A 25,723-nucleotide genomic window follows, 5' to 3' on the forward strand; every position below is an offset into this window, starting at 1 on the left:
TTAGCGCATGCAAAAGACGAGCAGTCAGGGTTTTTCCTGGCTCTGACTGGGGCTTCGCTGTTTGGCCTGGGGCTGCAGCTTCGAAGAATTGTTGAGAGAGATTTAACCGCATTTTTATGAACAATTATTAAGACTTAACTCTGTGAAGCCTGAGCATTTTCGGAGTGTTTTCTTCGCTCCTACTCTTTCACTCACTGTAGACGGCCTTTTTTTTCTTACTGCAACATGCAGTGCTGCACAGAGGTTGGGATCTAGAGGCACACTAATATATCTGGATGCCTAAGCATTTATTATTACGATCATGAAATGTAGCGGTGATTTTTACGTTCAAAACATCACGTTTGTAATGATACATGATTAACAAACATAATTAACGTATTTACCAGATATCACTATTTAAAACAGTTTAATAGGAGTCAGTTTACAGCCACCTACTGCACTCTTGTGCATATTTTTTTGTTAGAGAAATAATGTCGTGATTACCGAATGAATTCATCATTTTTAACAGATATTGATTATGTTGTAAACAACACATTTTTTTGGCAGGAAACTGACGGTGAAAAAAAGTTCTGCTGGTGACACGATAAATCACGTTGAGTCGTGGCATTGCCTCTGACACTAAATCAAATTTTAAAAATGACACTGTTATAAATTTCATTACAAGTCCCCGCTCCTACTAAACAAAAGTGTTTAGCCTGTCTACATCCACTCTGGGGTTACGAGCTTTTCGTGGCTGGTAAAACTGATCCTCTACAACACACTTCTCTCCGATATTTTGGGAACAAAAGTTACAGTTGGATACATTCCTTGGGTAATACCACTGGACTACTTTTTGAGGCTCTGCTTAACTTGGCCAGGCCAGCATCTTAAAGATAATTGGGCTGCTGTGTGTCTGCTGTGGTTGTTAGAGCGAGCAGCAAGCGAGCAGTGACATCATGTGGCAGTTGGCGATACAATCAAAATCCTTTATATTCATTTCCTTGATGATTAATTTTTTTATGATCAAACTGGGGATAAGAATTTTTGCTTTTGTTTTGACCTGATAATTGGCATATCTGCTTATATTGTGGCAGGATGTCATGTGAAGTCACATAAAGTTGTAGCAAAGCATAACGTTATTGCTCATTACAAGCAAACTAAAGTTTGAACATGTGGTCAGGTGTCCATGTGAGGAGGCAAATTACGTCGAGTCAACAACTGCCTCTTGTTCCAAATTTGACACGCTGTCGAGCTTTGGTTGAACAGAGCCGAGATTTATGTGGTTGTAAATTCCCTGCATCAATGAAGAATGTATCGCCGATCAGTCTAGCCTCCATGACATTAGTGCTGTGTTACATAAACCGCAACACAAAGCTTTCGCAGCAGGCACGCATGTTCATAAACTCACACATCCAGCGATGAGAGTTTTTCCACCGCAGCATCACAGTTGTGTGAAAGCAGAGCTGCAACAATCCCCCACTGTCCACTGAGAAACCTTCAGAAGACTGATGTAGGCCATGCTGCTGTCCAGTGAACAGAGCCAGCCAGCATAACAGATGGAATCTCCGGTTTGTTTTAGTTAGTGGTTAGCAGTTAGCCCCGCTTCCTCATCCTGTCGCAGAGCTTCTGATGACTCAGCTCCTATTCGATTTATATAGCAGCGAACAACATCTGCTCCGTTGTCACAATACCCCATCCAGCTATTTGAGTCAGTATTTCTATATGACTGACAGAGTAGGCTGAACAACTGCCGGCTCTATTCATTTAAGTAAAAATGTAGCAAATGGGATGCACAGTTATTTTGTTACTTTGGACATTATCAGAAATAGACTGACTAGACCAAACACAGGAAAGCGAAGGCCCTGACTTCATTTATCCTGTTTATAGCCAGGTTGCAACATTGCTTCCTTTCTCTTGGCAGAGGTGACACTGCCTTGATTGAGAGTCTACAATTGTTACTTCTGAAATAACGCAGGGTTCATCGGTCAATTGTCTTCAGGTTTTTGTGAGATATTTTTATCTTCCGTTAAGTCCCGTGGTCAGCTCTGAGTGTCGGTGCAAGCCGGTCTGAGACAGGTACTAACAAGATCACAGGCGGCACCAAGGTTAATCCGGGTTATCGTGCCACAGATAGACACACTTTCAGTTAGCCTGCTGAACGGAAATGTGGAAAATTAGCTTTACTTGTTTGTTGTCTATAAAAGGCTGAAAAAACAACAAGGTGAAGAGTGTAGTTGCATATCTGCAGTGATTACAAAGAAATACTTCCAGCGAGGCGCTGCTTAAACTGGATGTGCATTCTACCATTTGCACGACTGATGTTGATGTTCAGCCAGCTAACCTGCCTGCTTGAAATTGAATGAGTTTGATGTATAGCTTTAGTTCAGTCAACCCTACTTTGTCTCATGAAACTCACGGAAAATCTGTAATCGTCTTGCATCCTGGACTCATAGACTCACACTATGTATTGTGTAGTCCTTGGTTAACTAGCTTGTTTTAATTCTGGAGCTGTTAACACAGTGCACGGTAGTCATACTCGACCAAGTGGTCAAAGTGTAGTTATCTGCAGAAGCTAGTGAGGCTAGCACATGTCCAGGAGAACTGTAGTTGGGCAAGAACAGTTTTCTTTTTGGGCTGTCCTATCAAGGGTCCACCCTTGTAATATACTGCTTGAGGTCTTCCCTGTTTGGATTGACGTATCTTTAGTAACAAAATGTTAAAAAATCTGCGGCTGTAATTTCTTTACGATGTGTGATGCCATGCTGACTCGGTGAACTTACAATAGCGTTAGCTTTGAGATTTCGGCACCACTTTTTGCCCCCGGCACCCTGGAAGTCGCTCCTTTTAGACTGTTTGTTGTTGCTGTGCACAAGCTAAGCATATGATTGTTATCTGGTGTAATGGCCATTATAATATTCATATATTTTTATCACATTAAAAATGATATTGTATTATCGTGAATGATACGATGCGACGCACCCTTTCCTCGCTTCTCAAATCGTCAAAACCCACATTTCTCAATGAAAAGGTCATCATTCAGGTCAAAGCAGTCATGAAATTCAAATGCTCATCGGAACTAATTGTTGTAACCCGATCTGGTAACCTCCTTTTCAATGTCACATCAATTTTTTTTAACATCTAAAAGTTTACAGTAAAACCAGATGTCTGTCCCTTGGTTCCCTTGTTTGCTCCTCCAAAATCAGTCCCTCAGCTGGTCTTGACACAACTTTCTCCTGCATTCCAGCGAGTATCTCGCAGCCCTGAAACACACCACAGTCGTACATACCAAGCTGCCTTTTTATACCTTCTCTTCTCTTATTCCAGGGAAGTCAGCCACTGTATTTTTCTTTTTCAAATCGGAAAGCAGTGTCAATATCAGCTCAGTCCTTGCAAAATAGATCAGTGTTATTGTTTTATTTACTTCCTCAAGGGGACTGGCTAATAAGAAGCTTTCCTCAACTAGAATGGTGATTAAGGCGGTAGTGTAAATCTGTAAGAGTCGATCAGTAGAGCTATGCTAAACCCATTAGCTTGGACATGACCAAGCTTTAGCTTTTGTGCCTCTTACCACAACCAGGAATTTATTACGACTGCCACTAAGGTCTTGCTTTCAGACAACAATTCAACTGTTGGTTGTGGATTCGTTTTAAATACAGCTTTCTGCTGCTCTATCCATCTCTAAAGGCCTGCTTGATATATCTGCACAAAATTATTTCTTTGGAGCAAAGGTGGACTCACTGTTGCCATGGGCAACAATGTGTACCGTGATCGCGTGCTTCCTCATTCGGCAGGTTATTAAATTCTTCATAGCTGTGTGGAATTCCAGGACCTGCTCTTGTGGTAAGCCAGTCTGTATGAATGTAGAGAAGGCAACCTTTGAAATAACAATGGCATTTTAAGTCTAAAGACATTGGAATGTCAATGAAAAAAAAAGTTAAAAGTACTAGAAGGGCCTCTGTCAGTATGTCAGCAGAGTTGTGTTGTCTTAACACTTTAATTGTAGAGTCCAGTCCGGCAGCTCTTGTGTGGCCTTTTGTAAGACAGACCTCTTGTCTGTAGGATGCAGCGAAAACTTAAATACTTCATGTTCACTGCTGGGGTGACAGTTTGAGAAATAAAATACTACATTTTCTTTGGTAGCTCATCTCTTATTTGACTTAATGGGCCTTAAAATGTATTGTAGTCTGGAATGAATGCAGTCCTCACACCACGTAGCCGCTACTGTGGTTATCTTTACTGCTTTCAGTAAAATCTGTGTGCGGAGGAGCTGGATAAAGTTATTTGACACCGAGAACCTTCGACACGGAGAGCAGACCAGCACAGCACTCTTGTAAATAGCAGTGAATATGGAGGTCAGCAGAAATAATCGACAGCATGTCTACACATCACAGTAGTCGTGATCCAACTATGAAGACAAGCCTATAGAAGAGAGCGTCACAGTTCGCAGTGTTTTTGTTGTGTGAAAATATTTCCTGCTTTCTCCCCGCAGTCTCACGAAGTTGAAGGAATATCATCCTAACTATCTGAGGAGTTTGAAAAGTCCACAGTGAGAATACACAATGCAGGGCCGAGAATGAATAGCACTCATGGCTCAGCACATCATTGTAACTAGTAAAGCTGTCATGGTTTAATGTAATTTCTCTTTGATTCATTTGGTCTTTAGGAGGTGATCTTGTGGCAAGAATACAGATTTTTGGAGTTTCTGCTTTCAAGATGGAAAGCTTTACAACGTAGTTAAACCTCTGCCAGCAGCAGCAGCAGCAGCAGCAGCGGTAAAGCTCTGAGCTGTCCTTACATGCCTTTCTCATGGATGTTGTGCCTCAGCACACCCGGTTACGATACATCCGCTCGGACTCAGTGATGAACGATCACAGTTTCTTTGTCGAAGGTTAAGCTTTTATCCATAACTACAGAAGTCATCTTTCTCACCAGGAATCTTGATTTACGAGATCACGAGAGAATCCGTCTTGCCAGGCTTCAAGTTCTTGTGTTCCTGTGCTTGCGTCCTCATCAGCATCCTTCGAGGAGATACGGGTGTGGTTTAGGTGTGAGGAAGCTCAGACATTCATGAGAGGTGCAACTATAGCGTCAGTTTTATGAAAACTAGGGCTGTAACTGTCAAGTTCAACCAAAGGAATGACCGCCAATGCATCTAACCTTTAAAAAGGAGGGGAAAATTCTCTGAAATCAGAACTTTTGAAACCAGGTGGTCTGTACATGATAAAAATGATGAATTAGGTACAATTGGAGTGGTCTACAGCTGGAAAGCAAACCTAGAGATTCGCCACCTGATGCTGACCGCAGCTCCTGAAGACCACCTCCTGTCCTTTGCCCTGACCTGTAGGCTCGACTCCAATTAGAGGGCCATAATCTGTGATCATCTGAATCAGATTATGCAAGACTTTTGTTGCAAATACACAGTTCAATTGGAGTGATTTATTAATTGAGCAAGCATTCAGCAGTACCTTTTGAAGGGTGATAGAGGTTTTTACTATTATTTCTCCTGAGCCAGCAATGAGATACAGTTACAGACGATCGAGTCTGTGAACAGCGAACGTGGGTGTGATGCCCAGTCTGTTGATTGTGAGGTGATTTAGCTGGGGACAGCGATAAGAAGGGAGCAGAAACAAGGCTAAAAGTGCAGAAACATATGTTAATTTTTGTGACTAGCAGTGGATGAAAGCAAAGGTCACCTACACACATCACTGTTTTATATGAATTTCTCTTTTCGCTCTCTGTCTCCATCTCTGTTATTAAAAGACCAGCTTGCTGCACTTTGCCTCAGTGGGGTTCTCACTAGCATGGAAATGTAATAATAATACTGTTACCACACACACTCACAGCTCACTTACTCTGCCGTGAAGAGCTGAAAGCCTGTAATAAGATTAGAGAATGTTGGAACAGTCTGGGAACGAGAGACGGAGGAAAGGGAGGTGACACAGGGGGCATCCATTTCCCATTCTCAAGTAGTGCATGCAGTAACACACCACTGCTAATGGCTGTGCTGCTGTTTGAATAGATTCAAATGATAATATTTGTCCAGTTCATGGAAAATTGTCGCTTGGATGAGATAGAGAGATGGAAAAGTGACTCTTCTAGCCCTCTTACAGAGTACCAGGGGGAATAGGAAGCATGGTGTGTCTCCTCCATCTGATACACCTCTGAAACTAAACATGTAATGCTACTTTTAAGTATTTATCACACCTGGCCCAGGGTAAATCCAAGCTTAACATATCGAAGACTTCCAAGGGTGACCATTGCAACAGTGTTTGTAGTCTAAACAAAGTTGAATTTATACAACTGTTCAAGTAAATGTCAAGGTGAGCACAACCCTGGAAAAATGCCTGCCCAGTGATCGGCAGGAAGCTGGACACATTGATAACCTTGGAGGAGAGGGTACATTCATCAGACTGAGAGCTATGATGGACAATATCAGACACCCCCTCCCCAGCCTCCTGGTGAGGAGTAGCTGCAGCAGCCGGATCCTCGCACTGAACCGCAGAACCAATGTACTATTTTAATTTAATAGTATGTATCTATACATTATTTATTGTTGGAGTTGAAGAGTGGTTGTTATTTGAGGTGAGCTGCTGGACATGTGAATTTCCTCTAGGGGATGAAAATAGTTTTCAAATCTATTCCCTTCGGCCAAAGCAACAAATATTCTTCAGTTTTAAGTTTGACTCATCCGTTCAGAATAAAGCAAAAGAAAGTAGACTTTTCTAAGTAACTGTGAACAGGAGAAAACTCACCATCAAAACTGGCTTCTCACCCCAACACTTCCTGGACTGCTCCTCAGAAGCCAAGCACAGAGAACTAGTGAAGCGCTAGCCCACTAATCTCACCAGCTCTGAGTTCCGCAGTCTTGCAGGGGGTTCAGGACACAGAGAGAGTGTACTGATGTCTGGAGCGCTTCACTTTAAAATGGTCTCCATGAGTCAGTCCTCCAATCAGCTGCTCCCACCTGGAGGACCACTCACTTATACTATATATATATATATATATATATATATATATATATATATATATATATATATATATATATATATATATATATATATATATATATATATATATATATATATATATATGGATTGTGCTGTCCAAAGTACCCAGCCATTGTCAAATTAAGCTAACGATGACATGGCGCACATGTATTCCATCTCTTCTTTTGTTTCCATCGTTTTCTGACCTCTGTGCCCTTGAAGTTCTTCCACAGTTTGTTTACCTTCTTAACCACAATCATAAACAAGTAGTGCTACATTAAATGGGCTACGACTTAAACTACATCACCTTAGCCATCCAACGCAAGTGACACACAGGGGTGTGGTCCAGTGGTACATACAGAGGCGCTCCTGCTTATTGATGAAATGGGAATGACACTGGTGCGCTCCAATATGACTGCTCTTTGAAGCAACAGCAGAAGATAATATGAACACGTATGGACGTTTGTTGGATGTGTGAGGATGTCAAATTGTCTTCCACTGTTTTCATCTCATGTAATTTGAAGAGGCTGTCAGTTTTTTACAATCTTTGGGTTTGGTAACTATTGTTTGCTGAGAGCGTGAAATAACAATTCTGTGGTGCACTTGAAAAGAAAAATATCGAAGCTGTTGCCCGGCAACAAGAATAAATGTTTTGTGTCAGTGGGATGTCTGACTGCTTTGATGCCCATTTTACTTATTTTGACTTCATTGCTAAAATGTTTGCTTAGATTTTAAAATACAACCTGTTAAAAAAAAAAATAAGAAGAAAACTGAATTTGCAAATGACTATAAACATGGTTTCTGTCTCGAAATGAATAAATTAGTTTATAATTACTAGCTGTAATCTTCTCACAGTTGGGTGATTATTGCATTTAGATACGCACACAAGTTTGCATTTATTTGTGTTACGGGGTAACTGATACAGTGGCCAAAGCTAAGACATTGGTAGAAACCCTGATGCTGTGACACACATAACACACTATTCATCGATGAAACTATGGACATTGGATCAGTTGATCAATTGATAAATATTTGAGTAGCAAACGCAAGCACCTCCTGATAGTATAAGAACGTGGGTAATGTTGCAGTATTGGCATGTGTTGGTGTTGGGACACTTGCTGTGGGCTCCTGCTCTGCAGCAGCCTGTCCACCTCAGTGCCTGCTGAGAATGTGTGGGAGGAGGAGAGGAGCGAAAGATTACTAGAGAAACACACGTAGGATGGTTGATGGGAGGGCAACGAGTGATGGAGGAAGGGCAGTATAAAGGGAAGGGCAGTATAAAAAAATGTAGTAGGTCTTGTGTGTGTGTGTGTGTGTGTGTGTGTGTGTGTGTGTGTGTGTGTGTGTGTTTCCCAATAGGATCGATTTTAAAGGGGTCGTGGGGAGTAAACTATTTTCATCTTGATAATTTAACCTGCTCTCTGGATGAGATTTTAAGCTTTGGCTGTAGTCTGAAGCTCTGTTATGGCTGATCAGTAAATGCATAATAAAATGCTTATACTTCTTCAGAGGAGACACTAGGATCTCTGCAATCAGGTGGGGAAAAAGTGGGTATATTGGAATTGGCATCAGTTGTTGGTCCAACAGGTTGCAGTATATTGGATATCGGCAAAAAAAAATCCAATATTGGGATCCCTGGTTTATTGAAATGGGAACTGCTTTCATATGCAAACAGGTTTACATTTGTATTTAACACTTACATTCACCTTCACATTCACTCGTGCTGCAGACTTCTGCTGTGCTTTCACAACCAAGCAAAGCTATGAAAATATGCATCAGTGGCACTGTCCGTCTGATATTAGCGATGTGAATTGCATTATTACTGGACCTGATACTGAATCAGAATGCTCCCATCCTTCAAATGAAAGCACAGAACCACAAAAGCATTTCTGGCAGGACTTTTTTCCTATTACAGACAAATCCTAGCTTGGTCCCCTTCCAGCCGAACCTAAGAAAACAACCCTGAAGCCATGTAATCTAATATGTCTAACAAATCGTTGAGTGCGTCCTTAAAGGTCTTGTTTATTAAAGCCTATCGGTGTATGAAGCTGAGTGGGGAGAGCACAGTGAGAGACGGCCGCTCAGAGAGCCTAACGTTTAGGCTTGAGAAGAGGTTGAAACACAGCAGCCACAAGCTACTCCAGAACACTCTGTTCTACAAGACCAGCTACACACCAGTGATGTAACGTGTTTGATTCTGCTGACTCATGCTGGACCTCCATTACCACGAGCCTGGAAAAGCCCTTGTTTCTAACATGCACGCTGACATAAACCAGGTTTTGGTGACATTGGCTGCCGTACACGTTGAGCAGAGTGATCAAGGAGGAGATCTGATACGGGGTGATCATCAAGAAAGAGGACGAAAAGTAAAAATCCACCCGCTCGGTATTATGAACTACCCTGTTGTGTCAGATGGTTTGTTGGCCATGAGACTGGAAGGGGCAGTTACATCACATGAATCTCAGCTTTGTTGTACCAAGTTATCTTTTTATTGTCATTGTGTGTCCGTGTGTGTGTGCAGTCACATGTCATATTCAGATTAAAAGGTCATGAACAATATGACTGTTTAGTTGTGGAATTCACATGGTCTTAATTGTAGCATCTGTAGTGTTGGCCAACACGTAATTGTCTCCACATGTAATTGAGTGGAAAGCTTGTAGCATCATCAGTTTGCTTTCGTCTCAAAGGTGAGACGTGTGTTTGCTCTTCTCTCTCTGGCTGGATGGTTGAGTCCAGCCCAGGGTACCACCTTAGGGCTTGCTTGGCATGGTTTCACAGCTCCACTGTGTTCGCAAGACTGCATTTGAAATGTTTGTCGGTTTGCATCAGCACCGTCAAACCACACAGAAACACCGTGTTGACTCTCTGCTGCTCAGAGACCCTCTGCTGTGTGCTCAAACGCTTGAGGAGTGCTGAGCTAACATGATTAATTTACATTAAAACACACATGAACCTTTCTGGATTGATTGCCTGCTTCAACGATCTCAGTACTAAAAAAAACAATAGACTGTTATAAACAACCTTCTCTGCCTTTTCAGGTGCAACTGAATGCATCATGAAGTTGACATGCATTTCCATACAAAGCAATTTCAATTTCAGACTTTATAAGAATTTAGTCTGGTGCTCTTAAAAATCACTACAACATAGCTTTTACTTGCGCACACTCCCTTGAGGTGCTGGCAGAGTCCAGCATAACACCTGTTTTTTTTGTTGTTCATGGCAGCGGTGGTGTGCGTTTACAGGTTGCCATTTAATTGAGTACAAACTGAATAAGTTGGCAGCTTTCTGTGTGACAATTCCACTGATGATTGTAAGTTTTTCCACAATTATCTAAGGGTGTAAGTTTTTGTAGACAGGTGGCGGTGCTCTGTTTTGGTTTAAAAATTGTCGTACAATTTTTTTAAAATTTAGATTCTGTCAACTGAGATATTTCACCATTCGAAGTACAGTATTACTGACTACAGTACATGGTACATGAATGTACAGTAGCTGTTCACGCTCGTGTGTGTGTGTGTGTGTGTGTGTGTGTGTGTGTGTGTGTGTGTGTGTGTGTGTGTGTGTTGCAGTAGCCAACAGGTCATTTGATGGAACTCCAGTTCCCACTGATTGACCATCTGGACCACTGAGCTCCTACACATATGGGCTCAATAGTGGAGGGAAGTAGATCCAATGAAGATTATTGAATAAGTAAAAGCTTCACAATCACATCGTGAATAGAAAGAGCAGGAAGCCAATGAGAGGGGTCCATGGTCCGTAAAACCAAAGGAAACAGTGGAGGATAACTGACCAATTGGACTAAGTACTCTAGACTTTTTTTATTTTGGACATAGCAGGATTGTGTTCACTTCTTAAAACATTCTATCTTTTTATTATCCTTTCATTAGCTTTTATTGTGGTTTAGTCATGTGAGTGAATTCGATCACGTGACTTCATGAATTTCCTTCAGGATCACTGAAGTCGCGCTTGCGGTTCAACCTGCCAGTAATGGGTTTCAACAGTTTTTTTTTTCGCTGATTGCCTCACATCGCTTCTGAACTGCAGCCTGTAGAAAGTTGACAAATGCGCTCTGGCTCCTGCAGCTGGCAAATATTTAACTCTGAAGTCCCTGTACCTCTCTGTAACAGTTGTCTTTCTGCACAGGAGGGTCTTGCTCACAGACTCTTATAGAAGGGGTGATTCACTTTTCATGTTTTGGTAATTTTGTGTCTTTGATTGACAGCTGTGGCACCTGCTGAAAACCTGCAGAACCTGGAGGAGAAAGAGGAGGCATCAAGATCCAACAGCAAATAACAATGCTGGACAGACCAACGTGCTAGCCGACAAGATAGCTTCAAACCGGTAAGACCTACTACCACCCTCACATAGGAGAACTAAATATAACCCACTTCTTTGCAGTGACTTTTGCAACAAGGAGGCTTAAATGCCTCAGGAAACTCTTTACATCCTTGAGAGTCAAGGCGGAGCAGTCGGAGGACATAAGACGGAAATATTTTCTCCTTTTTTTTCCCTTGTACTTTTGTGACTAGCCTCCAGAAACACTGATCTGGCTGCATACTTCTGAGCTCTGTGCTGCTGCGGAGTCATACAAACTCACAAAATAGAGGTTTTAAGGATGAAACCATGCCGTCTAATTTTACTCGGGGTGAGTACTCTCTGTGCACATCTCAATTTTCCTGCAGCGCACTGTTCATTCCTGGAATACAGGAAAAAAAAAACACATTCATGAGGGCAGCACTGAACAACAGCCAAGTGCTATCTTGGACAGCATCTGAGACTGGAACCCACTTTCTCATGACTATCACATGTTTAGAGTGTGAGTGTGCGTCGTCTGAGTTTTAGTTCATTGTAGGGAACGTGATAGAAATGTAGACTTTCCCTGAGAGTGTTGTTAACAGTGGAATAGAGTTTGGTATTTTATTTGAATGCAGTATATCCATAGCTGAGGAGAGAGAAAAGATTGAAAATGACTGTGAGAAATAATTCCCTCTACGTGTTTGTGCGTCTGCAGTGCGTGTTCACATGATGCACCAGAAACCTGCTCACAACGGCGTTCACGCTGTAATCACCAGCTCCCTTGGTACTGCAGTACTGTCTCCCAGACATTGATACAGTTTTAAGAGATTCTTTTTGTTTGTACAATATTGGGTCCTTTTTTTTTAATGTGCAACCAATTGGAGTTTTTGCACCAAATACAGTTTCTGCAATTTGTTGCACACAAAAAAAAAAGAAAAAAAGAAAAGAAATCTGTGGGTCTTGTTGCAGTTATTTAAGAAAAGTCGCGATGAAACAAACATTTTTGACCGGACCAATCACAAAAATCTAAGCAGAGTCCTAGAGGGATGGATTTTCAGGACTGATTTCGACAACTGTGTTGAACTTCCTGGTCGGATCAGGTGTGTTTCAGGGGCTTAGTGATGAGGATTAAGGATGACGCCTGCCTGTTTTTGTTTGCGAACTGAAGACTGTCGTGCATTTACACTTGTTTTCGGTGCAGTCATAGTGCATCTCTGACCACCTCCAGAGGCGATTTGGCTGATGGGATCACAGTCGGTCCTGAGTGTGTCGTGGGGGAACATACACCTGTACAGTTATGTGCTGTATGTGGTCACAAATTAGCTGCTCTCCTACAGTAATGTATGTCAAATTCACGCATATAAAGCTATCAAACCTGTTTTTGAGAATGGAGAAGACACGTTCTTGGTTTAGAGCCTTGAAAACAGCCAATTTGGGGTTGTTTTTCTTTTTTTCTTTTTTTTTGCTTTCTATTATCTTTGTTTCATTCATCATTTACTCACCACTTCATCATCTGGACTCAAATCCTGAGCTACAATTTCTCCAATATAATTTGTTCTTTTTGTGTTCGAATGGACTCTCATAATAACATAATTTCAAACTGATATAGATGACCTACTTGAAACACTGACAGTGATTAACTGTTGAGCCAAGGGGATCTGCCACAAATGGTATTGTGTTGAAAGTGATTCATTTCTTTGGGAAATAGTTGATTGTCCAGTCCTAGTTTGGGTGAGTGCTGGCCAAAGCCCCTTTTGAATGGGATTAACGTTACAGGGGGGATGTGGGGAATTAAAAATTCCCTTTGCTCCTCTGTAATTTAACCCATTGTTTTGGACAGAATTGGGAAATGACAGGATATACAGTTGTTGGTATGAGACAATAACATTCATCTGGTTAAAGCAGTAAATAATAACAATAATACACATATTTATTGGATTTATTTTTTTGTTTATGTGAGAGTAAAAGATTTCAACAAATTAGGCAACTTTCTTTTTATACAGTTTGTGTTTGAGGTGAATTTATATTCCTAAAGAGGCAAGGCGTGTGTGTGTGTGTGTGTGTGTGTGTGTGTGTGTGTGTGTGTGTGTGTGTGTGTGTGTTTGTGTGTGTGTGTCCAAGCCATATCTGCAGGGGATGGATTTAGAGGACAGATAAGAGGATATCTCAATCAGTCAAACACAAACACACATACACACACACAGTGTGGATTATACAGTTTTTTTTCTAATCTGGGAATATGAAATTGATGATATTGGATATAAAAAATAATCTGCGGAATATTAATTATGAATATGAACAGCTGGTCTGTTTTTATGTGTTCTGTATTTTCTTCTTCAGTGCGTGTGTATCAGATTACTGGCGGATGGATTAGATGGGTAGAAACTCTGTGCTTTTCCTAACAAGAGTACGTCCGGAAACATAACTAATGACAGGAAAGGAATTCTATTTTCATAAAACTATTTTTAAAAAAAACATGTAATTAACTCAGAGGAGAAAGCAGAAGACTCTTGTTTTCCTCAATAGCATTATAGAAAATAATACAGATCCTGAAAATGTCTTATTTTTCATAGTTATTAATGGCTTCTGTTCCTTTTCTTTAGGAACCATGGCCATGATTCACTCAAAAAGAATTACTGTATTTAATATATAACTGACATATAATAATAATGACATTGAGGGCGACCTATTGTGCTTATTTCACTGTTATACATTTATCCTTGTACTCCACAAAACTCATGATGCGTGATTCCAAACCCTTCATGCAACAGCTCAGTTAATTCTGTTTGAAACTTATTTTTGTGTCTCTGGTAGTTCCCCCGCTCCAACAGGCCACTTCACACTGATCAATTTAAGGGAGGCCCCAGTCCTGGAACTAACTTAAATTGATTGGATTCTATTTTTAACCTTATTCTTAATAAAGTTTTACATTCCTTGACCCTTTGCAGTTATGAAATGCATGAAAACGATTTGAAAATGATGTAAGGTCATATTTAGATAGAGATTGGTAGCTTGATGCAAGAAATCTCATGAATCTGAATCCAGATGTTTTTTTAGCTTGTAGCAGGAGGATTATTGAGGTCAGCATTGCTAACTAAGCCAAATTTGCCCATGTAACTGCCAGAAAGATAGTGATTTGGCACCAGTCTGGGCGGTCAAAACTGTGTTTATGTCCTAGGGTATCAAACGCTCTATAATCTGAGCCATTATTTGACTGGCAGGACATATGTCAGAGTGCTCTGATTCTATTGTGTTTGCTGAAATCGGTGCTGTTGTGGGCATGACGTTCACGCTTAGTGTTCCCGTGAGGCCTTTTGTCAAGTCTGACACTAGATCTGTGTGATGTGTAGTTGTTTGAGCTGGAGGGCTCATCATCGTCATCATCATCATCACCATCGTCATCATTTTAAAGCGTCAAATTGACTTGTCATGACAGCAGTGCAAGCGTGCGTGGATGCTGGTTGTGCAAGGAGCTAAGGACAACTGGTGACAGCAAAAACTGCCGTCACTGGAAGACAAGTAGATTTCTACACAAATCAAAAAAGTAACAAACACAAAACAACAGAAGAAACCGGGTCAGAGAGCAGTAGATACAAAGATAATGAGTATGTGCAGCATATAGTAGCATGACATAAGGATGACTCAGCGGAACATTGCCTTGGAAACCTTTCAAGAAATGAATCTGCTGTAGTATAAGGCTTGCATGACATTAAGCCTCTGTTCATTGCTCCAGTTAACATGATGATCTGTTTATATGAATCAGCAGATTATCAACCAAGACTTTTCCTGAAGGTTCAGATGTTCCTGGCTTCACTAAACCCATTATAGTGTCTCACTCATCTCTTGGGTGGAAAGCATCACTGATATCCCTGATTGTTTTAAGTTCCTTTTAGTTATAAAGGATTTGTTATTTTTATTGTGTCAACAGCAAATGTGTGGTTCTAAAGGAAAGACTGGGGGGAGTAGAATAATTGAAAATTGCTATTTGCGCTTGGGAACATAAATCATGGGCTTATCACAGTTCATGGCTATCTAGAGGTAACTTGTTTGCTAAGTGGATCTTTAGGCCCGAACAGAAGTTGAATAATTGTCCAAAAGCGATTCAAATTTCATGGCAGGTCAAGACTGAATAGAACCCATTTAACACAACGTAATCTCTGTAAACATAACCTGCATATGATTATAGAATCTGTAGGCAAGGAGCACAAGCTGGTGACTGGAAGCATTGTGGTTTCCTTTACTCCAAAGTCCAAGTAGACATTCAGTGCAGGGCTGTGTTGAGCGTTAACAATGTGGAACGCATGGGCTGCGGCTATATCTTGCAACCCAGCCGCTGTCAGCTTCCATTGATTTAGATTTTAGAGTTTTTTAGGTTTATTGGCAATGATATGTTATTAATCCAGTTGCACACGTAATGTGTCCAGTTTTCTCATTCAGAGGATAAATTATAACTGTTACATGGAAGCTCAGATATCTGCTTGCCACACCACGGCGGTCCAAAACCTCCCTTAGTTGTTCAGTTGTGTTGATACCTGCTAACTACAGAGTTTTCACTCTCTTCAATAACCAATGGAATCGTCAGCATTGGTTTGTTTATTTAACTTTCCCTTTAAAGGATAATTCTAGTATTTTCCAACCTGGACCCTCTGAAGTGATGGAAGCATGATCGTGTGTGTGTGTGTGTGTGTGTGTGTGTGTGTGTGTGTGTGTGTGTGTGTGTGTGTGTGTGTGTGTGTGTGTGTGTGTGTGTGTCTTTGCTATTCCTGCCATTGTTACTAGGTGCGTGATGTCACAGCCTAATTCTAACCCTATTGGTTGTTTCTCTCTCCTCCTTTTTGGTTTATTTCAGATAGTGTGGTGAGCTGAAGGGAGAGCTGAAGCAAGGCTGGAGAGGCAGCGGGGGCTGAGTTTTTTTTTTCCCTTACCACCATCCTCTGCTTTTCCCTCATCATTGTTGAAGCACTCATCCGCACTGCTGCACTGAAACATACTCATCACTCTTTTTTTCATCCACTCGGTCACTGTGCTCACCCTTCCATTTTAGGAGTAGGTCACTAAAGGACCCCAGACCAGTAGAGACCTTCCAGTAAAGACCAGTGACATTTATACTGAAAGTTGTAGGGCTATGAACTAAAAGAAGGCATTATATCCAGGAAATGCAGTAGTAGTATTTGAGTATAGTACTGCAAGAGTACAAAGTCCAACTCAGTTTCACAGGGTCCCTCAGGCAATGTTGAGGGCCAGGGGGTTTCTCTCTTTCTAGGCTTTCTCCTCTCCACCTTGTGTCTTCATGTTTTGGGGGTCCTGTGGTGCCCCCACCCTCTGTCAACCCCCCCGCACCCTCTGCCACCACGGCCGGCCACCCCAGCCGCCTTGTTGCCATGCCGACAGAGACACTGGCCCCAGCCCTGCCAGATAGCAAGGCCGCTAGCCCTGCAACACCCTTTAGTTCTACTGTACCACTCCGCATCCTCAACAAGGGCCCTGACTACTTCAGGAGACAGGTACTGGTTCATCAGATTTGTGTGTGTGTGTGTGTGTGTGTGTGTGTGTGTGTGTGTGTGTGTGTGTGTGTGTGTGTGTGTGTGTGTGTGTGTGTGTGTGTGTGTGTGAGAGACTTTGTTTTCCATCTGACACTCCCGTAGAGAAGAAAAGCAATGCAAACATTCAAAACACTGGCTGTACCTCGAGTAATTTCTTTTCTCTGAGTTGTATTGATGCATTGTTGTGTCCTTGGTCATTTACTTTAAAGGTCCATAAAGGATCCAGTTTGTAATGGCAAGCTGAAAACTCAATACAATATGGTGGCTCATTAACGATGTCTCTAAGAAAAATACCAATAATAAAAGATACTTTGCCTTCAGTGGTCCATTATACTTTTTTCATTTAGGGAAATGTTTGGTTGTAGCATTCTGTAACTTGCAACATAGTCTTAAAACATAAAAAGCAATCAGGACAAGTACTTCAGGTACACTTTCAGTGTATGCACCTTATTGAACAATGCAGTAATGATACTCAAAAGTTGAAGTTTTCTTCCGTTTTTTTTGTATCTGCTGCACAATATTGCATCTTTCTTGTAGCTTTTCTTTTGTCTTTGTTCTTTTGAATAAAGTGTTGTGTGACCTTCTATTAGCCCTTGAATGGCACACAAATGACTCTGCTTGACTCAGACAAACAGGAAATTTCCCTGTTGTGCAAACGAGTGCACTGTGTGCGAGGGGCTGCAGATGAAATTTTCAGGTCTCATGAGGACAATGTCTTGAGGCATTTGTCTCATATGATAAATGTGATGGTTATTCAGATTTAAATGAAATGATTGAGATATTCTTTTACTGTTATTATGTGTGTTTCAGGTTGAAACGAACCCCAAGCGCCTCAGTGCTGTTGAGAGACTAGAAGCTGACAAGGCCAAGTATGTCAAGAGCCAGGAGGTTATCAACGCCAAGCAGGAGCCAATCAAACCCCCTGTTCTGGCCAAGCCTCCCATTGGCCACACCCTTCTATCCAAGAGGGGATCTGGGATTGGTGGAGGGGGAAATGGAGGCGGGATACCTTTTAAACTGTCCAATAACAATGCCAAGTCAGACACATGTGCAACCAGCAGTGGCAGCAGCAAGCGGGAAAATTTGAACCTTGAAATCCTAAAAAACCTTCTTAACTCGACGTCCTCGTCAGGAGCAGAAGGGCGTGGAGGCGGAGCTAAGAGTGCTGTCTTGATGAGGTCATCAGGGGGAATGGCCAGGAGTTGGACACCTTCTGGGTAAACTATTAAATTGTGCTTTTATCTTGTGTAAATCAGTGTTTTAGCTTTAAATTTAAGCTTTCTTTGCTACTATGTGGAATTTCTCATATTTTCCACAGTGGCAGCTGAAACTGAGCACGTGGTTGGAGTTGGTTTATCCAACCTGCTGGGTTTAGGAACAGTGGTTTGCTAACTATGGTGAGAACTTGGTGGAAGAATGTTTTTCAGAGGAAGAGGACTTGACGCCCAGTTTTTGCTCCAACCTGTGAATTTAGAGCTGATCTAAAAGGGCTTTTCAAGATAAATTCATGCAAATATGAAACATTCATAAAGCAGAAAGTAAGTCCCTCTCAACACTCTTGGTTATCCTTCATTAGAAGGATCTTTCCTTTTTAACAAACCATAAACGCAGAATGAAATACAAGAAGACATGTCCATGTTGCTCAAATCCAGAAAGTCTCTCTTTTCAGCTGTCCCTCCCTTGGTCACACTGATACTTTTTCAAACCTGAGACATGCAGCAGAACCATGCTTGTACATAGTGTCTTGCCATTGCATCATCCATGTTATGACTGTGAATGGAGGCCTAACATTTAGCAGTGCATACTTGGAGGGAACATTTGGTCTGACCCACATACACTACTCGGCATGGACATTTAAGAATGCACACAACATGGGTAACACTGCAGTTTATTAATTAGTCGATGCTTTCTTTTAACCGTGCAAGGGTAAAAGAAGTGTCTTGTAGTCCAGAATTTGTACTTCAGGAAGCAAACTGTTCCCATTAAACTATGTCATATTTATTACTCAGGAATTTAAATGAGATGAGAAAATACTTTATTTTGTGACCCGTATTTGTATCATTAAATTGTGAGTTTGGCGCACACCAGCAGACAGAAGCTGCAGCCTGTTCTGTTCAAAATGTATAATTTTAATTGTGCTTGTATGTCCTCGGATGCCCCTGGGATTTTTTTTTGTTGTTGTTTGTAAGTGGGAAAAATGATTAAGCCATAACATCGTCGCCCTCTTAAAATAATCACCTCGGTCATTTTTTCAAGTTTTTCAGAAAACACAAAAAACTGCAGACAAAACATCATAAGGAGTTCATTTAGGCAAAAAAAAACAAAAATCAAAAATATGACTGAGGTAAATATTTTAAGAGGGTTTTTTGCCTTGTGATTTTTGCCAATACACACACACACACACACACACACACTCACACACACAGAAACATACAAATTCAATAAAATATTTCAAATTGCATCACAGTTTCTGAGAATCCAGCTTCTGTTTCGTAATATTCTGTAGTGTCTGCCTGGGAAACTTTGTTGTGAGTAATTCATAATAACACTTCACTACAAGTTAAAGCCTTGCTAGAGAGAAAAGTTAAAAACCTGGATCACTTCTCAAGTCCTCTCAGTAGTCAAATCACATGTAGTGGGTTATTATCATTACCCTACTCTTAAATTGTCCAGTCTTCCTACCTTCTCTGACACATAACATGTATTTTTTTGTGTGTTTTCTGCTCCCAGGATGCCATTAACCTATCGATCCACAATGACACTTAATGAGCAGCCGGCAGATTCCGCTCCCAGTCCGAGCACCTCACACTCGCTGCGATCCTTCTCCCATTCCTTGAAGGTCCCCCCACTCAACAGCGGAGGGCGCCGCAGTCCACAGCTGGGAGGAAACCTCAACCTCAGCAGACGAGTACTGGATGAGAAAGGAAGAGAAGGAGGGCTTATGGATCGTTCCCGGTCCCCACTGCCACCTCTGCTGACCTCCCACTCCTCGTCTGACCTCCTGCGACTCTGCAATGGCAAGCCCCTCCGCACAGCACGATCCAGTAGCTCCTCAGCTCCACCTCTCCCCCCAAAACCAAACCCTGCTTCCCTCCCTCCTCCCACCCTTTCGTTGTCCCTGCCTCCTCCTCGTCCAACCCTCTCCCCCTCGCTCTGTGACAACAACACCCCTCAGTCGCTATCATGTGATCATGGAGACCCCTCCAATCCTTCATCTGATCCAAACCTGGAGCTAGAGCTCGGTTCCTCTGTGGCTCGTCGCTCCTCTCTACACAGGTCTAAGTCAGACCTGTCAGATCGGTATGCACGCGCCGGAGCTGACGTGGAACGCTTCTTTAACTACTGCGGCCTCGACCCTGAGGAGCTGGAGGCGGTTGGTCCAGAAAACTTTGCACGAGCCAACTCAGACATTGTTAGTTTGAACTTCCGATCAGCTTCCATGATCTCCTCCGACTGCGACCAGTCACGGCGATCCTCCAACGACGGGCTGTCGGACGGGGACGAGGGTGAGGACGAGGACGAGGAAGCTGGGGAGCGAGTTCCTTATGGCATCTCTGCTGTGGAGCGGAACGCAAGAGTAATCAAGTGGCTGTACAGCATCAAACAGGCAAGAGAGACACAAAAAGTCTCACATGTTTAGGAAACACTTCACAATGAAACTGTCAATGAGTGTTGCAGAAAAGATCGGTAGACTGGAATGTCTCACAGGGTTAGAGACTGAAATCATTAGGCTGGACTGGCAAACAAAAATCCCTCTAGGTCTCGGAATAACGACACAAATTACTTCAACTTGGACAGTCATAAAATATTTCATGGGAAATTTACTGTATGCTGTGTAAACTGACAATGTCTGTTTGGTTTGAGCAACAGGAACAAGAGAGAGAAGATCCAAATGCACTTCAACAAGTACTCATGATGTGACTGCTTCACCGCAAAGTTACAGACCTTTCTCACAGAGGACATTTTGATTTTTTTTAAACTTTCATTTGACTGACAGTCCATGCAGGTGGCACTTAAAATAATTCAAATAGGTCTGTTGCTGTAGCTTGTCAGTCATTTCATCAGTTGGAGAAAATGTTGAGCAGTTGAATCTTAGCGTGAAAAAGAATGAGGGTGTCTTTAACAAAAAGGCAAGTGTGCAAGATTGAACACTAACTTAATCAGGATAGAAATTGCCGATATGAATGAGTTGTCAAGACTGAAACTGACTAAATCACGTGAGATGAAATCGTAGTTTTTGGCTGAATTAGGTGTGCTAGTTCCAGGCTTTGTCTTGTTAACGCTGGGTCACTGGTATGGCATTCTCATTCCAGACATCAGCAGTTCATCTGTGCTTATCCTGCATGTCAATATGTCCTCTTTGAGAAAAAAACATTCTCCTTTTAAATAAACTTAGAAAATGATACTGAACTCTATCTGTCAAAATTTAAGAAAACACTTTGGAAAGTCAGTATTGTGTCAGTATGCTGTGCAGCCATTATTAGTATTTCTTTAAGGTGGGTTTGAAAAGACCAGTGTGTAAGATTTAAATGTCAAGTGGAAGTAGAACGTCTAATGTCACCCCTCCCTCAGGAGAGCACACAGTGACCTGCAGGATCCGTCGAGTGGGATCCAGGATTTATCAAATTTGGGTTCTAAAAACATCTCACAACATAAAGAACTTGCAAAGCAGCATCAGCAACTTCCAACATACTTGATTGATCATTTCAGCAAATCTCCTTATTGGCCTGCAACAGCTAGAACAACTAAAAGGAAAGAAACAGTGTAGTTCACATTTGACAGACAGTTCTGTAGCTCATGAAGAAAGTCTGATTCTGAAGTGTCAAAGTAACAGAGTGGATCACACCGCACCCACTTCAGTGATCGGTTTATCAAAACAAGGAGGATGTAGATAATATTTTAGTGTGAGATGCACCAGAATATGAATTTGTATCCAGATAATGGCGTGCAAACACATTATTTACCATCTGGAAAACAAGTTACTTCGTTTAAAAAAACTTCCATTTAAGGCCACGCCCACTTCCTGTGTACAATCCAGAAACTGATACTAAAACAGATGATTATGTCTTGTTTATTGATATATCGCATTATTGACGTTCACTGAACAGTTCACTGTCGGGACTCTGCCACTGTCATGTGATCACGTTGTCAAAAAACAAAAAAATTCTATTTCCACATTGTATTTTTGCTCCCTGAATCTTACACACTGTGTCTTTATTGGAGAAACTGATCAAATCAATACTGATCTAATGGGTCACAAGGGCTCATTGGGTTAATAATCCGTCAAGTGGCTGATCTTGATATTGGAACAAGTTACTGCTAAATGAAAGGAAATATAAAGATGATGCAAAGACGTATTATGAGATTTATTGTGGTGAGCTTGCTCATTCATACAGCATTAAGGTTACACAGGCCTCTCAGTATGCTGATAAACTGGGCCGATTCTGCTAGGAGGAATAAATCCTCCTGTTCATGGCATCTGACGTCTCACTGCAGAGCTACAGTTTCCTCCTCTGGATCCTTTCATTCACAAGCTGGTTCTTACCGACTGGAATTTGTCGAGTATATTCAAATATCAATACATGTCATTCTGCCATATTTCTAATATTCAAAGTGATATTGTCATAGATTATTGGATATCTTGGGGGGGGGGGGGGTCTGGGAGTGTTTTAAGTCCAGGGAGGGGTCCTAGAAAGGATTCTGGGAGTTCTGCTGCAGGACCACCACACATAAAGGCAGTGATGTAGGAACCAGGAAGTTAAAGTATGGGATGGACTGTCTGATCTCTTATTGCTGTCGCGGGTTGGCCATAGCAGACATCATGTTGAAGTATAAGATGGACCTGGGAGCAGAACACCTCAGGCTAAGGATCTGATGGTGCCGCTCACTGATCTGTGACTGTATGGATGAAGCAAAGAGCAGAGCTGTCATCTGTCTTGGGACCCGTGGTGCTGATGGGGCTCGTACAGCCTGAGTCGCGTGGGCATTTGTGTGGATATACTGTTTATCTCCAAGAATGGTGGTCCTGGTTAAGACGAAGCTTAACTTTGGTGCAGTTGGCATCAAGCCTTACAGACAGACTTAGCATTTAGGTCCAGGCTTACTGGTTAAGACTAGTGGCTGCATCCTGGTCCTAGTGGTGAGCTGAAGGGGGGGAGGGGGTCTACAAGCTGCTGAATTAACCTCACAAAGATGATGAATGATTATCTGCCTCAAGTGTGTCCCAGCTATTACTGTAGGACACTTCACCTCTCCATTTCTAACTGAGAGCATTTAGACCAGCACATTTACAGTAAATACACACACACGCACACACACACCATAAATCAAACCTTCACTCAAAGCAATACTAATGAAGTCGTCAGTTCACTCTTACAGGACTCGTCATATTGCAGTAGTAAGGATAAGAAGTGAGAGGTAGATTGCAGTAGTGTTTTATGTCAGTGTTCTTGGGATGCCGCTGAGGTCTTTATACTTGCTAATACTGTATATTACATCCTACATTCTGCATTTTGTAGAATTCTGTAGGCTTCATTCAGACAAACTTAGTGGTGACGCCCACAGCTCTGCTCCCTGTCTCAGTCTTCAAGAAACGAACAAAAAAGGGTTCTTTACACTCTTTTTTTTTTCAATGTGTTTTTTAATTTGTTTTTTTTTTGTAATGGTGGCTGGAAGTTTGTCAGGGTTCACCTTTGCCCTCTGTTTACACGCCTGCACGTCGCTGACAAAACTGTAAGCCTGAAGCCATATTTAGGTGTGAGTGCAGCACCTCAGTCAGCATCCACAAACCGCCAGTGTGTCCCACCACCAGCCTTCTCAGCTTCAATCCGTGATGTAGGTCATCTGTGACTCCATGAAAGGATTTTAATTTTTAAATTCGGATTATTTTAATTTTCACATCAGTATTCAATCAGACAAAATGAAAGTTAAATTGCTTTCCTTCTTATACAGCCACTCAATGGACGATGAGCGCCTACGGTTATTACCATAACTCTATGAGTATAGGTGCAGCCTTCTGATACAGCCACAGCTCCTTTTACCATGCAGTGACTCACTGGCGCCTTTTGAGGAACAATGTGGTATTACAAGACAAGTGATCCCTTTTAGAAACATTTTAGCCGGATGTTAAAGAGTGTAAATGCACAACGAATAAGTTCTCATAGTAAAACTTTTGTCTTGTTCATCCATGTGTGTCGTTTCTAAGTTTGGGTCATTGATTAATCATAAACTCTTAAGTGCACAAATTTTACGTTTAGTCTTAAGTTTATGATATTGATTCATATGGTAAAGGGTTACAGCTAATAAAGGATTGGGCTCTTCAGAAGTCTATTATACATCACCACCACCTAAAACCAGCCAGAATACCAGTTCAAGTGAAATTTCATGATAAGATTTTTTTTTAAATCTTTTTTTTTTTTTTTTTTTTTACATCAGCTGCACATTTACAGATCAACTGTGTATTCTGGGCCTGACCGACAACATTTGAAGTATTTTATTTTTATGCGTCACTCCCTTTTACATTTCTCGAAGTATGACCCTAAGCTGGCAGTAAGACCTTCCCCAAATTCCCGCTTTGAGTGCAAGACTGTGCTTGCATGTTGTTGTCCAGTACCCTGTTCTGTCATTCCCATGTGTCTTCTCAGTGACCCCCCCCCCCTCACCAGAGAACCCCTCCTGCTTCTCCCTGTCAGCATTAATAAAGACGATATTGTGCTGTTCTGACAGTGTCATCATGCTTCAGTTCTGTCTACACGGTGTTTGTATTTTTCTTTTTCTTTGGATTGACAGATAGAGTTCTTCTGTGGTACTTGCATTTTTTTTTTTTTTTGCTATGTGTACATGATGTAAGAAAATATGTATATATTTGGTTTGAAAAAGCGATGTGTTGGAGTTCTGTTTTTTTTTTTTCTCTGTCTGAAGGTTTTACAAAAGAGTCAGAACAAAAAAAAACAACAAAAAAAAAGAAATAAAGACATGATAACTGCCCTCGGTACAGAACTGTTGCTGTCCGTGCTGGGCAAGACTGCTTCAGAGACTTTAGTGCTGACTGTGTTTTTGACGTGGAAACCGTTACATTTTGCTCGACTGAAGAAAAAAAAACCCAACATGTTTAGGTTCTTTTGCATAATTTCAATAAATGGCTTCTTTTGCCATTCATTGTCCTCGAGTCTTCTTTTTCTTGAACTTAGAATCTTCTCTCGTGAACAGTAAATTAACATGTGCAAGTCTCATCTGCAAATGCAGTGCGTCCTGCAATCCTGAGGTCACACACCAGTTTGTAAACACTTTAAAGCCTCCTAGTTTGGCATTTAGGAGTGAGGAGTAGGAACATTTGGACGAGTGGGTTGATGAGAGGTGGGCCGGGCGAAACCGCTTATCGCAGCCATGTCCTGCTAGCATACCCTCCCTGTTTCATCATGTATTAGATTCTAAATGGTACCCCACTTAGAACTGACTGGAATGTCTGACGGTGTTCTGTGAGCTGGGACGCAAGATGCTTCCCAGAGTCTTTGCATTCTTTTCCCTTTACTGTTACACCTCAAAAATCAACGCAACGGGAGGAAGGCCGATGGCGTGGTGTGGAGTTATTGCAGCTGTGGTGGGTTACCTGGGACCTCAGTGAGCCAGGCAGCAGGACGACAGTGCTTCAACGGTTTATTTACTGCCACCTATGGATTGTAGCGTAAATCCTCACATTCTTTTAAAGTAAAATCTTGAGTACTTTTGCTTTACTATTGGTCCAATATTTCCATAAAATACAAGCCTTTTCACACTGTATATGGCAGACTGAAAAATCTGCAGAACACAAAACATGTCAAAATTTCATTCTGAATGAAGTATTGTGGTAGTTCAGAAATATCCCAGAATAAAGATGGTTCATGACACCGAAGAGAACATCTGGATCAAATAAAACACCATCGT

At 41.6% G+C, this 25,723-nt stretch overlaps 1 protein-coding gene across 3 annotated transcripts in view; it reads left to right on the forward strand.

Moving 5' to 3' along the window:
• The window catches only part of fam110b (family with sequence similarity 110 member B), a 28,796-nt gene extending 3,859 nt beyond the window's left edge, over window positions 1-24,937 (forward strand). The window contains exons 2-6 of one of the 3 annotated variants that reach the window (XM_086203839.1): window positions 11,185-11,303; window positions 11,492-11,607; window positions 16,108-16,762; window positions 17,612-18,018; window positions 19,532-24,937. In XM_086203839.1, coding sequence (XP_086059965.1) covers window positions 16,640-16,762; window positions 17,612-18,018; window positions 19,532-20,441 — 1,440 coding nt within the window. In that variant the 5' untranslated portion in view covers window positions 11,185-11,303; window positions 11,492-11,607; window positions 16,108-16,639 and the 3' untranslated portion in view covers window positions 20,442-24,937. Of the gene's footprint in view, window positions 1-3,485; window positions 3,820-11,184; window positions 11,304-11,491; window positions 11,608-16,107; window positions 16,763-17,611; window positions 18,019-19,531 lie in introns of those variants that run through there. The other 2 variants (XM_086203840.1, XM_086203838.1) reach the window with 2 other exon arrangements.
• Window positions 24,938-25,723: the final 786 nt, after the last annotated feature.

Source organism: Aulostomus chinensis, chromosome 5 (assembly GCF_037954235.1).
Source record: "Aulostomus chinensis isolate RoL2024-O1b breed Wild chromosome 5, RoL_Achi_v1.0, whole genome shotgun sequence".
Taxonomy (NCBI): domain Eukaryota; kingdom Metazoa; phylum Chordata; class Actinopteri; order Syngnathiformes; family Aulostomidae; genus Aulostomus; species Aulostomus chinensis.